Source organism: Ascaphus truei, chromosome 2, assembly GCF_040206685.1.
Source record: "Ascaphus truei isolate aAscTru1 chromosome 2, aAscTru1.hap1, whole genome shotgun sequence".
In the NCBI taxonomy this organism is placed as follows: domain Eukaryota; kingdom Metazoa; phylum Chordata; class Amphibia; order Anura; family Ascaphidae; genus Ascaphus; species Ascaphus truei.
Window position 1 is genome coordinate 480374071 of NC_134484.1, and position 13902 is coordinate 480387972.

General features: G+C 44.2%; 1 protein-coding gene across 2 annotated transcripts in view; it reads right to left on the bottom strand.

Annotated features, from left to right (window-relative positions):
* LOC142488404 (uncharacterized) overlaps positions 1–13902 on the bottom strand; it is a 44040-nt gene that overhangs the window by 22297 nt on the left and 7841 nt on the right. For both annotated transcript variants that reach the window (XM_075588894.1, XM_075588893.1), the window contains 3 exons: positions 9921–10132; positions 9372–9485; positions 8362–8475 (listed from right to left, as the gene is read on the bottom strand). In XM_075588894.1, the coding sequence (XP_075445009.1) occupies positions 8362–8475; positions 9372–9485; positions 9921–9939 (247 nt within the window). In that variant the 5' untranslated portion in view covers positions 9940–10132. The remainder of the gene's footprint in view (positions 1–8361; positions 8476–9371; positions 9486–9920; positions 10133–13902) is intronic.

Here is a 13902-nt window from a genome sequence, read left to right on the forward strand (position 1 = left end):
TACTCCCGTCGAGACGATGATCCAAGTGAATGTCACCACCGTGCAAGAGCAGACAGCCCGGGCTGTCATTCGACTTCGGAGAATCAACTCTGGCCGCTGAATGGAAGGATCGGCTAACGGCCAAGTTGGAAGAACGCCAGAAAGTAATCTCAATTACTGAGATAGATGTGGGCTGCAGTCGAAACGCCCAGCACAAATCCGGTTGAACGACGCCACACCATTCCGGGAGTGGTCCCAACATATTGCTCCCCAAGATGTGGAGGACGTGAGGGACATCCTACACGAGATGGAGATGGCGGGCATAGTAACGGAATCCCGTAGCCCCTACGCGTCCCCAATCGTGGTGGTCCTGAATAAAAATGGGTTGGTTTGCTTATGTGTGGACTATCGGACCCTGAACAACCGCACTGTACCCGACCAGTACACTCTTCCACAGATTGAAGAAATCTGCAACACACTGTTGGGAAGCCAGTGGTTCAATGTACTGGACCTTAGATCTGGGTACTATCAGGTACTAATGAGTGCAGAAAACCAGGAGAAGACAGCATTTGTATGTCCCCTTGGCTTCTACCAATTCACCCGCATGCCCCAAGGCATTTGTGGTGCCCCCGCAACTTTCCAGCGTTTGATGGAGAAGAAGATCAGCGACATGAACCCACGGGAATGCTTAGTCTACCTGGATGATATCATAGTCTTCGGTAAGACTCTGGAAGAACATGAGCAACGGCTGCTAAAAGTGCTGGACCGCCTGGACCAAGAAGGCTTGAAGCTGTTCCTGGACAAATGCAGGTTCTGCCGCACCTCAGTGACCTACGTGGGACACATAGTGTCCGCGGATGGAATAGCAACCGACCCTGGCAATGTGGAAGCCGTGGTGAACTGGCAGAGGCCAGAAAACGTCATGGAGCTATGCTCTTTCCTCGGCTTCTGTGAATACTATTGCCGCTTTGTGGAGGGATATTCAAGCAAAGCGATGGTCCTCAGCAACCTTCTCAAGATATATCCCGAGGATACTGGACAGAAAGCCACCTCCGCTAGATGACAAGTGGACAACCAACTGTGAAAAGGCGTTCATCTGCCTAAAGAAAAGCCTAATGGAGGCACCTGTTCTAGCTTGCGCTGATCCCGAACAGCCATACATCCTCCACGTGTATGCAAGCTTCAACGGTCTAGGTGCAGTCTTGCACCAGAAGTATCCGGTGGGTCTCCGGCCAGTAGCATACATCCGTCATATCTTGACCCCCAGCGCATAGAATTATCCCATTCACAAGATGGAATTCCTCGCCCTCAAATGGGCCATCGTGGACAAACGCAACGACTACCTGTATGGAGTCACCTTCGAAGTGCGAACGGACAACAATCCGTTGACATACATACTGACGTCCGCCAAACTGGACACCACCGGCCACAGATCGCTGGCGGCTCTCTCGAACTACAAGTTTATGTTAAAGTACAAACCGGGGCCTCTGAACATAGGAGATTATGATCTGTCCAGAAGACTAAGACTGAGTACCACACCGGACGACGGACCCTGGGAGGAAATCCCTGGATCAGGAATGCGGGCTTTGTGCTCGACCTCAGCCATCTTGGAGGACAGAGTGACCTTCTCAGAACTAAGGTTCGCAGACTCTCTGGGATGCCAATCCAGGGCTATCCCGGGTGCCTATTGCCATCCAGATAAAATGAATATCCCCCCCAGACAAGGTCATCGTCTGGAAAGATCTAGTGCAGTATCAGATACGGGATCCAGTGGCCGGAGCTATCCGCCAGGCCGTCCAGCAAAATACGCCTTCATTAGTGAAACGTGCCCCCAGTGACACGGTCGCAATACTAATGTGGGAAATAGACAAGTTCGAAAAGGACAAGGATCTACTCTATCGGGTGGTTCAATACCATAACTACCCAGTCAGAATTCAGCTGGTTCTACCTAGGAACCTACAACACACAATCCTGCGATCGCTACACGATGACCATGGGCATCTTGGAGTTGACAAGACTTTTGGTTTAATACGAGACTGGTTCTTCTGGCCATGGATGAGAGAGTTGGTGGAACATCACTGCCGCCAATGCTCATGGTGCATCCAACTAAAGACCCTACCTACCAGAGCGGCTCCAATGGCTCATCTGAAGAGCTCAGGTCCTCTGGACCTCGTATTAATGGACTTTCTATGTATTGAACCAGAAGCCCGAGGCATGAGCAACGTACTGTACTAGTGATTACAGACCAGTACACCCGTTACGCCCAAGCCTTTTCAACCAAAGACCGAGAAGGCCATTACGGTGGCCAAGATATTGTGGGAGCGGTACTTCATACATTATGGGCTACCCAATCGCTTGCACTCGGACAAAGGGAGGGATTTTGAAAGCAACCTCATCCGGGAATTGCTAAAGCTATTGAATATCACTAAGTCACGAACGACCCCTTACCATCCAGAGGGAGATGCTCTGCTGGAGAGGTTCAACTGGATCCTCCTGGACATGCTCGGCACCCTAAAGGTTCTCAGAAGAGTGAGTGGAGTAAACATATGGAGTCCCTGGTGCACGCCTACAACTGCACCCGTCACAAATCTACGGGGGTTAACTCCCTACTTCTTAATGTTTGGGCGAGAAGCACGGCTACCGGTAGACATACGTCTGAAGGTATTGACCGATGGGGTACCCAACAGGACGCACTTTTGGTACATGCAAAGGCTCCAAGAAAGTCTGCAGAGCACCTACCAACTATTAGAGAAAGCATCGGCTCATCTGAACGCTGGTAACAAATGGCACTATGACCATAAGGTCCGTCATTGGGAAATTCGTCCTGGAGACGCTGTGCTCCTTCGCAATTTGGGAATCCTCGGCAAACAAACTAGCTGACCGTTGGCGTGACGGAATCTACAAAGTGGAGTCTCAGATGCCATGCCTCCTGGTCTACCGCATAAAAGATATGAATGCCGGGTAAAGGTCTGGCACCACAATCCTCTCCTGCCTATCCCGCAAGTGGGGGATGACGACCCCAAAATAGAGGCTACACCATTGGTCAGCGAGCTAGAGGAATAAGTAATAGAAACCACCAAGAATCCTATGGAAGGACCCTCTCAAAGGGCACACAGAAATCAAGGGGCACCTCCAGAAGAAGCTATGGGAAATGGGTCCAGGCTGCATACACATACTCCGGTGGCTCCAATGAGCCCTCCTCTGGACCCCATGAGTCCTTGTTTCACACCCACCAGAGACTATTCAGAGACTGTAGTGGACAAAGAAGAGCTTTGTAGAAGCCAAAGAATGAGGCACCCTTCCACTAGGGTGGCCTACGATTCATTTGTGACACCCCACTATGAGGCTCAGCAGTGGTTGCAGAGCAAAATCCAACGGTATCCAGACTGAACCTGGAACAATATATCATCTCAGTGAGGAGGCTCACATGCTGAACCAAATGAGGGAAGTTTAACCCCAGCACTGCCTGCTCTTATCAGGACTTATAATTCTGAGGCCAGGAAGGTATAGCTAGGGGTATATGTTTACACACTCAGTGTGGAAATTGGGCCTGAGAATTGAATTATGGTATGGGGTCTCTGAGACACATTATGGTATACTAAGACCACTCTGGTGACATAAGGGTTAATTAGTTTTGACCAGTTTGTAAGAAATGTATGAGGTGGTTGGGGAGCATGAGATAGTGAAGCAGACATAGGGACAATGTTTAGCTTTCGAGTAGAGCTACTCTCAGGGTCATATGCAAGTAACAAGATTAGACAGTTGTTGTAGGAATCGTAGGTGAAAAGCTCATTCTGTTTAGCTTGGCACAATAGGTGTTTTTCATAATCCTTATATGGGCACTACATTAGTTCAGCTGTATAGCGAGTACGTAATATATCCAGTGATAAATTGGGGGAATCCTTGATGGAGAAGGATTTAGGAGTGCTTGTAGACAGCAGGCTTAGCAATAGTGCCCAAAGTCATGCAATAGCTGCAAAGGCAAACAAGATATTATCAGCATTAAATGGGCAATGGATTTTATTTATTTATTTTTATTTATTTGGATGGAAGGGAAGTAAACATAATTATGCTCCTTTACAAAGCATTAGTAAGACCACACCTTTAATATGGAGTAAAATTTTGAGCACCACTCCTTAGAAAAGACATTATGGAAATAGAGAGAGTGCAGAGAAGAGACACCAAATTAATAAAGGGGATGGACAATCTAACTTATGAGAGGCTAGCTAAATTAGATTTATTTACATTAGAAAAGAGGCGTCTAAGAAGGGATATGATAACTATATACAAATATATTTGGGGACAGTACAAGAAGCTTTCAAAAGAACTATTCATCTCACGGGCAAGTCAAAGGACTCGGGGCCATCCCTTAAGGTTGGAGGAAAGGAGATTTCACCAGCAACAAAGGAAAGGGTTCTTTACCGTAAGGGCAGTTAAATGTGGAATTCATTACCCATGGAGACTGAGATGGGAGATACAATAGATTTGTTAAAAAAAAAAAGGTTGGACATCTTTTTAGAAAGGAAAGGTATACAGGGATATACCAAATAAGTAAACATGGGGAGGATGTTGATCCAGGGAGTAATCCGATTGCCAATTCTTGGGAGTCAGGAAGGAATTAATTTTTCCACATATGAGACATTATTGGATGATATAACACTTGTTTTTTTTTGCCTTCTTCTGGATCAATAAGTAAGTATAGATATAGGATAAAGTATCTGTTGTCTAAATTTAGCATAGGTTGAACTTTATGGACGAATGTCTTTTTTAAACCTCATCTACTATGTAACACTTCGCTACTGTTGCGAAGGAAGCTGCCCTTCAAAACAACATCTATGTTCTACGAAACAGCTGATGGTCACAGGTGAGACACATATTGAAGTGCTCATAGTACTTGATCAGCCTCTTGATCAGAACTTGCCTCCTCAGCAGAGGAGATTGCTTCCTGGTAAATCTCTGGCTGTGCACTAGTTTCAGGTGGCTTGTGGAGATCATGCACGTCGGCCCCATCTCTTTCTTGCCTTATTTTGTTCACCTAGGCCACGAGTGGCCATAGGAACAAAAGGGGAGGGGGGGTAATTGAATCCACTCTCGCGAAAGGTATGCGCCGCAGGCTGTTACCTATCAGTTTCATTACGCATATCACCCTTAGTCAGCTGGTGCACTAGAAAGGGCCCAAGATTGAATAGATAGCTGCCAAGACAGGTTTTAAATGGTCAGACGCTCCACCCTAAGCCCTAATTAGTATGAGAAGTACTCCAGCTAGGAAGCATAATCTAACACCGCGTGAGATTCTGACAGGAAGACCCATGACAACAGGATTGTCTAAAGAATTATTAGTTAAAGACTTGGTTATGAAACACACAATGCTTATCGCTCTCCTAATTATTCTAATTAAAATATTTTCTCATGGTGCATAGGGTAAGGTTAGAGATTACATCAATTGTCTGACAACAGGGGTGATTTACCTGATTACATGCAAATGTGGGAAAAAATATGTGGGTAAAACCCACAGACAACTTAAGACATGGGTCCTTGAACACATAGGGTCTATCAGAAATCTTAAAGATCTACCAGTGGCCAAACATGTCAATGAGGCACACGATGGCGATTTGACGTCTGTGATTTTTTGTGGTATTGAACACGTGAGATGGGATCAAAGGAAGGGGGACTGGGACCGACGTTTAATGCAGGTGGAATGTAGGTGGATATACACCTTGCAGACATTGTATCCAGATGGCCTCAATGAGGGGTTCATATACACTCCATTCTTATGAACCCCTACCTCTGTACATCATAAGACTCAGATACCAACAGTCCTAATAACTTGCTCTCATTTTCATCTGAGTGCGAACTAACTCTCATATGGGATCCAGGGATATATATATTTTTTTTAATGGAGTCATATACTCTAGCGGTACCATTTTGACTATTAGAGGTGGTTCCATGTAAGGGTATACATTCCTACATCACATACAAACGATGACCCTGTTTGGTAGCCAGGCCTGTTGATTTATATGGGATCCAAGTATCTACCTACCTTTAGGAGCGTATAGCACCTATTAGGAGCTGCCTTCATCAGCTAGTCACATCATGATCCCCGTTGTCCATGCCTTTCCCTTGTTCGATCCCCCATTACTCTATATATCTCCGGTCCCTAAGCCTTTTAGTATGGTGTTATTTTGTGGTTTTTTTCATTTGTGCAAGTGCTACACATACATACACCACGATACAGAAACACTACACTTAGGTTTTTTAGCCTTTATTGTGGTATGGTTGGAAATACCAGTGACAGTATGACAGTGACATAAGCACTATTGATGTATTACTCACACACTCAGGTCGTGCAGCATTCATTTATGAATTTCCATCTGTGTATGCCCGTTTTTACCTGATTATACACTGCCCTCTACATGGGATCCAGGGATATATTTTATAATGGAGTCTTATACTCTAGCGGTACCATTTTGACTCTTAAAGGTGGCTCCATGTAAGGGTGCACATTCCTACAGTACATACTATGGCTACATTGTTCGGAGGCTGGACCCTATGATTTACATGGGATCTAAATCATAGGTCTATCATCAAGAGTATTTATCCTCTACGAGGGGTGGCTCTCATCAATTGGTCACACGATTACCACCGTTGTCTTATCATTCCCCTACCTCCTGTTCGATACCCTGGTACTCCATATATTTCAAACTTTTTAGTATGGTAATTATTTGTGTTTTTTTATTTCTGATTCCGCCAAACAAACATACACCATGACATAGGATTAACACACTTAGGCATGTTTAGCCTTTATCTTAGTATGGTTTGCAATACTACTGATAACTCTGAAGTGTGACATCATATCCCTATACTGAGGTCATCTAGCATTTATACTGGATATACTAATGATAGTGTTATTTTGGGGTGTGCTGTTAAATGTTTTTTCCACATATCTATTTTGCTTGAATTGTCAGCTACCTGCAATTCTCTAATTAGTGCAGCAAAACACTAAATTGAACTGTTACGTACCTCCTAGTGAGGATCATGTTGATTAGAGACTCCCTTAATAGGGAGCTCACAAGGAGTTATCAGGGACTTGCCTGCTTCTCATTAAGAAAATGGGTATATAAGGATTCAGTGAAGTGGTCTTTCTACCACTCCTGCCCTGATGAAGCGTATCTTCCTACGCGAAACGGCCCGTCGGTTTTTAATGACGTCACTCCTCTGACGTCGGTAGCAGTGACCAGCAATGCCAGGAGCTCTGGTGTATCGTGTAAACCAGCACCAACTCGGCTGATCGGGTAGTATTTGAAATTGATCTCTACTTACCCTTTCTTCTTGCCTTATGCCATAGCCTGACATGATTTGTATATACACAGTTTGAAATTACTTTTGTATGCAGTCTGATGTATGGGAGACAACTTTATTCAGGGGATTATGGGTATACATGTATATATATATATGTTGAAATACCAATCCTCTGTTTCACTTTAGTGTTTAGATACACTTACCCATTGATATATGTTACACCATTTTGCATATGCTACATGTTTTCAAGCGATTCAGATGAACCAGGGATACATTCCTTTACACTTTAAGTGTTATTTTGTGTTTAGTATCCCCTTCTGCTGGGAGAATTTTCTACCATATACCTTGTCAGGACTTTGGCTCACTATACCTCATTGCCCACTACCAGGTATTCGCTGCAGGGATATGCCCTATAAGCTTTAGCAGTGGCCTCCCCTATATGTGAACTATACCTGATGAGTGAGAGAGAACACTCTCTATTCTGGTCACCATCTACCGTATTTTTAAATACACCCTTATTCATACCCCACACTCCCTGATATTGTTCCCTCATGTATTTATTAAATTCTTTTTTGTTTTGCGTCGTATAGCACTTTGGCTATAAGCCTGGGATATATTGTTCACTCCCACTAAGTGTTTTATTCTCATAGAGTGCAATCTTGGGTTTCTTGTCCAATTGAGGGTCTCTACCCCACTTGGATTTTTGTGTCTAAAGACTTGGTTATGTCAGATGAATGCATTCTTAACTATTGTCAAGGACTAATGAAAAATATTCAGTCTCTCCATGCACAGGTGAAAGATGTCCAACCGGTACCTAAAGATACCAAAGCACACCAGTTGGAACCGGGACACCGGGTCCTGGCAAAAGAATTACACCACAAACACTGCTTTATAACCTCCGTGAGAAGGACCATTCCAGGTTTTACTCATTTCCATTGCAGCAGTGGCATTGTCCCAGAACACCCAGCAGGCCTGGGGACTTCCTACGAGAGGCAATGAACCATGAATATTCGCTAAATGTGACCATGCTCCTTGTAACAAGATAACACCCCTTTGTGCAGACAAAGGTGAAAAAGGACTCACCAGAGACAGGAAATGGAACAGTTTCACTCTTTATTGGGGTCACATGTTCCTCAGTGTCCGGTTCTTCTTTCTCCGACTTAATCTTTAACCTCTCTGGCACAACCACTGGAAAACCTGGCAACAAGAAAAGGGAAATCCATCATGTAAAGCTGGGAGTGGGGGTTCTTCACGTGATATCAGTATACTCTATACTAATATTCTATACTAATTCCTAAGGGGAGGAGTGAAGTGATTGATTTTACTTTGTTATAAATCCTTTGAGTGCTGAGGGAGCTTTTACCCCTGAGTGCTGAAAACATTTTGAAGCTACCAATGTTCAAATTAAAATAATATTCTCAATATAACCTTAGACAAATCATTTTTTTCATTAGAACAGGTACCTTATAATTTTATGCATGCTTTAATATTATTTCCTGTTAGAGTAATGTCACTTTATTCCTTGTTCAGAAAGATTCCAATACTTCACAAGATTGTTGTTCAGCAGACAGCATTATAGTTTTATTCTTACAGTGTTACTTACAGATAGAAATTCAATCAATGATAATAATGTGATTTCTCAGATAGTGATGATAGAATAAAGAAACCCTTGTCTCTCACATGCTGCTGATGTTACATGCAGAGTGGTATTGTGAAGAGAGATCTTGGAGAGAGAGAGGGAGTGATTAGATTACAACTGTATTTATTGATCACTAACTCTGGCCCCTTTCTCCTTGTGGGTTCCTAACGCACAAAGAACTTTAGCCATGTCCGACTTCAGACTAGGCCTTGAAACCCTATACCTAAGCCAGCCTCCAGCATCTGTTATGCATTAAACCTTCACTGGAATTCATCTCTTTTAGCTTACATATGCAAACCTCAAAACATACTCATTTAATGGTCTTGATATAAGTTCTCATTCATACATTTGAATAAAATAAACGGATTTCTAACATTTCCCAAAATATTGCAGACATTTCAGTCCATTTTTAAACATACTGAATAAAGACAAGTGAGGATGTAAGCGTACTTACCACAAACAGGAAATGCATCTATTTCTTCCTTTATTGTGGTCAGATGTTCCTCAGTGTCTGCCTCTTCTTTCTCTGACTTAATCTTTAACCTTTCCAGCACAACCACTGGGAAACCTGGCAATAAGAACAGGAAAATCCATCATGTAAAGCTGGGAGTGGGGGCGCTTCTTGTGATTTCACCTCCTCTGATATTGGAATAATATAATACCTCTTGTAAAGAAATGAATTATTAGCCCTTCTGGCAGAAAATGACTTGGAGTTGAAGATGTATTATCTTCTTACCTGCTGGTGCTTCTATAAGAAAACAAGATTAGTTTGGGTGTTTGACTCGCATAACTGTTACTTTTATGTCTAAAGCACTTATTCCCATGACCTGTTATTTATATTATCTGTTATTTATTTGATTACCACATGTATTACTACTGTGAAGCGCTATGTACATTAATGGCGCTATATAAATAAAGACATACAATACAATACAACTGCAAAATAAATCAGATATTCCTTCCTTGCAGATTTCAAAGACACCAAAATATCTCAGTTACTCACTTAACAAGCGTGGATCCATGCTGGGAGTGGGCAGTGCTGCTCTGGAGGTGCTGGCAGTGGGCAGTGCTGCTCTGGAGGTGCTGGCAGGGGGCAGTGCTGCTCTGGAGGTGCTGGCAGTGGGCAGTGCTGCTTTGGAGGTGCTGGCAGTGCGCAGTGCTGCTCTGGAGGTGCTGACCGGAGGTTCCTTAATCTTAATTGGATGACAGCTGTGCCTGTGTAAGAGAGAAAACAGAATTGCAATGATCTGTTTTATTGGACAAATATACTGCATTTAGTACGAGCTTTCAAACCAATGATTATTAACCCCAAAAGGAGTTGGAGAAGACAGGTGCACCAAAAAAACACATGGTGCATCCTCAAACAGGAAAGAAGAGTTTTTTAAAAGCCTCTGGATGGGAAACGGATTGTCAGTCGTGTGGGTTATATTATTTATATACCTTTAACCCAAACTGTCCTTAAGAAATAACCAATAAAGATTAGGAGAGGGGGACTCTGGCTGTACAAGCCGAACCACAACTCTACGCGTTTCGCAGTCTCTACAGTTGGCGACGTGAGAAACAGGAGAGGGATTCCTTAGCTCACATTTGGGCTGACACAGGAAAGCAAAGAAGCCTGCAAACAGACACTGTCTCGAGCAGAATGGTGTGCTGAGATCAAGACACCCAGACACCTATATTTCCTGGACACAGAGGACCCAGGAACCTGCCAGAGACTGACATGGAGGGCCACCTGCTTAAGGTAACTCCTGAGACTTTGGGGTGAGGCTGGTAAAGGGAATATCCCTCCAGTCCTGCAGATAGGGTCTAGGGAAGTAAGTTAGCCCTTACACAGGGATAGGGGTTTGTTGTTTTGTTGATTTTGTATGTTTTGTCTGGATAAAGGAACAGGCTCAAAGCCAAGGTATCATTTCACCATAAAAGAGTCTCCATTATATGTACCTCTGCACACATCTCTTACAGGCATATTTAAAAAAATGGCATGTTTAAGATGGTGTTGTGTGGAATTTTTTTTATATTTCCTTTATAAAATGTTGAAAAATGCATTAAAACAGATTATTCGAAAATGCATAAGAAAATGTGTTTTCTTTTGATAACACATTTTCTTAATACTTGTCAAAAAAATGTTTTTCATTTCATTAACATTTTATAAATTAAATGTATTTTTAGATGGACGGCGTATCTAGGGGTGAGAGTGATGGGATGCTAACGTGATGGAAGCAGTGTAGGTGAGAAAGGATGAAGTGTAGATATGGAAGGGGGGAGGGGGGTTGAGTCCCAAAAGAATGTGTTGAGTCCCAGGGTGGTGGGTGTCACGGTGGACCAGTACTTATCAACACTTTTATATTTTTGGGATTCTCGATAGAGCATACCAAGGCGGGCAAAATAAATTGTCATTTATTTCCTTTATAGACAAACACACGACAACCTCAGAATACACTTAATAATCACTTACTGGGATGGGAAAACAAAATAAATTGTACTTTGAACGAAAGATGAAGAAACAAAGTCTCTGGCTTACAATCCTTCTGGATAGGTTGCAACTTGCCTGCCCGATATTGCTGCCAAATGTAAAAAGTTTGTTCTGGTTCGTTGGGGTGCGTTCCCGAGATCCCCAGCGCTAACGAATTCCTGAAGTAGGGGTAGTTCCTTGGTTAAGATGTTTTAACCCCTTGCGTTCAGGAACCGCTGCTGCTGTACTTGGACGGGATCTTGAACCACGCTTGAAGAATTCATGAATCACACAGGGGATAACTCGGCGGGCAGGTTTATAGGGTTTACACTCCTATCCCTAACATGCGTGCCCAATCCACTCTGTGGGAACATTTAACCCACCAATTCCCGATTTGCCCGGAGTTTGCAGAACAGGCAAAAAGGGCTTGCCGGTTTGCAAAGTGCATGTGTCAGCCTGACACCTAGGCGGTTTACCATATCGGGGGTCCACTGGCGACTCTCAGTCTGGGGTTTGGTCACAAAGTGTGAATGGCCCATGCTGAGTATCTGGCATTCAGCAACATCCCGGCCATTTTCACACTTTGTATCTCTGAGGCTTTTCAACTCCGGACTTCACTAGACTCAGAGTATCCCACTTAGCAGGCAGCCATTAATTTGTTCTCCCGAGTGGGTTTGAGAACAAGTACTCGCTGTCCTGGGATGAATTCTCTACTACGGGCATTCTGATCATACCAAGTCTTTTGCTTGGTCTGAGCAGCCCTAAAGTTGTCCTGTGCCAGCCCCATGTGCATCTCTAGCCGGTCTCTGAGATCTACCACATACTGAAGCACAGAAGCATCAGTATTGGTACTGTCATGATAATGTCATGAGATATTGGGTATTTTTAATCCCTTTGGTGCTTGAGGGGTTAATGAGCTACACTTGTGTACAAAATACCAAATGCTGGGTTTGAAACTGGTCAGGACTGTTTGTCTGCACTGAATTTCAAAGGAACTTACTTGGGGCGGGGGTCCATCCTGGATAGCCCACTCAAGGTGTCAATTGTTTTAATCAAAGAAGAGCAGCTTCAACGTATTCTGTAGAAAGGGGTGGGCTTAAGGCACCATCATAAGAAAGTATTGTATCTAAGTCTGGGGGAGATTGTTTCAAGTCAGATCTGTCCAGGGGCATGCTTGGAAAGCATAGCAGACCTCATCTTCTGAACCAGTGCCTCTCTGGGAAAAATCCATAGCATGTGGTAATGTACTGTATAGGATTTTCTGTTTTACCCCTTTTATTTTAAGAAGCTGCTCTGCCTTATATTGTAATTGTATGTTTATTTTGTAATACCTTTTCTGTAATTCAAGCACTGTATTTTTATATATATTAAACCATTTAATAAGTAATGCTTTGGGCTCTGAATGAACTTTGTGCACGCTGGAGAGAATAACTTGCTAAATTCAGGCACATGTTACTACAACTGATTGTGTGTTAGAGTGCATAGTTTTTCCTATAATAAACAGGGACCTGAGGCCTTGGCGGATATTTTAGTCTAAGATCTTTTATCATATCTGCACAACCTCAGGTGGTGGCAGTGGATGGTTATGATGTGCAATTGAGTAGGGGGTTAATGCTAACTCGCTGGTTCCTTGCAGAGGAGAAAGGGGGGTTGCTAGAGAAGCCTTTGTGTATTAACCCTGGTTGCATATCTAAAGTCACGTGCTCACTTGTGTGCTGTTCGTGGCGGTGGTATATTGGGACGGCGTGAGGAGAGATACAACCCATTTGAGGGACCCCTGAGTGGGTGAAGAGTGGGTACGCTTGCGAGCGTCGGTATTAACCCTTGTCCCGTATGCAGGTCACGTGCTAGCAGGGGGTCGTATGTGACAGGTACTCTCCCCTTCCCATCCCTCATGGAATAGGTCCATAGGTCCCTGTACCCTGCGACCATATAGCAGCTCAAAGAGAGAAAAGCCTGTGGATTCTTGCAGTACCTCTCGGTATGCAAACAGCAAGTGCTGCAGGTGGATCTCCCAGTCTCCCCTCTGCCTGTATAAAGGTCTTAAGCATCTGCTTCAGGGTCCCATTGAATCTCTCACATAATTCGTTGGTTTGGGGGTGGTAATGGGTCGTGCGCTGGTGCTTCACCCCGCACGCATCCCAGAAACACTGGAGCAATTCACTCATGAATTGTGACCCCTGATCGGTTAGGACCTCACTAGGGAAACCTACCCTAGTAAAAAATAGTCAGCAATGCTTTTGCTACTGCCCTAGCATCAATAGTGGCAAGCGCAACCACCTCAGGGTACCGGGTGGCAATGTCCCGCAGCTGAAGGGACCTCCTGCACTTCGGGCTGACTAGCGTCCGCTGCCACAGCAGCTATGGGGCCAGGCCCCCATGGTGGGGCCATCCTAGCCTCATAAAGCTCCAAGGCTTCCTCCAGCTGCCCTTTGGACCGACCGTCTGTCGGTAGTCCATATCCTGCACATCTCTCCACGATCTGTGCCCGTTCCCAGGATCGGAACCTCCTTGCGCAGTTACTCATGCTGCT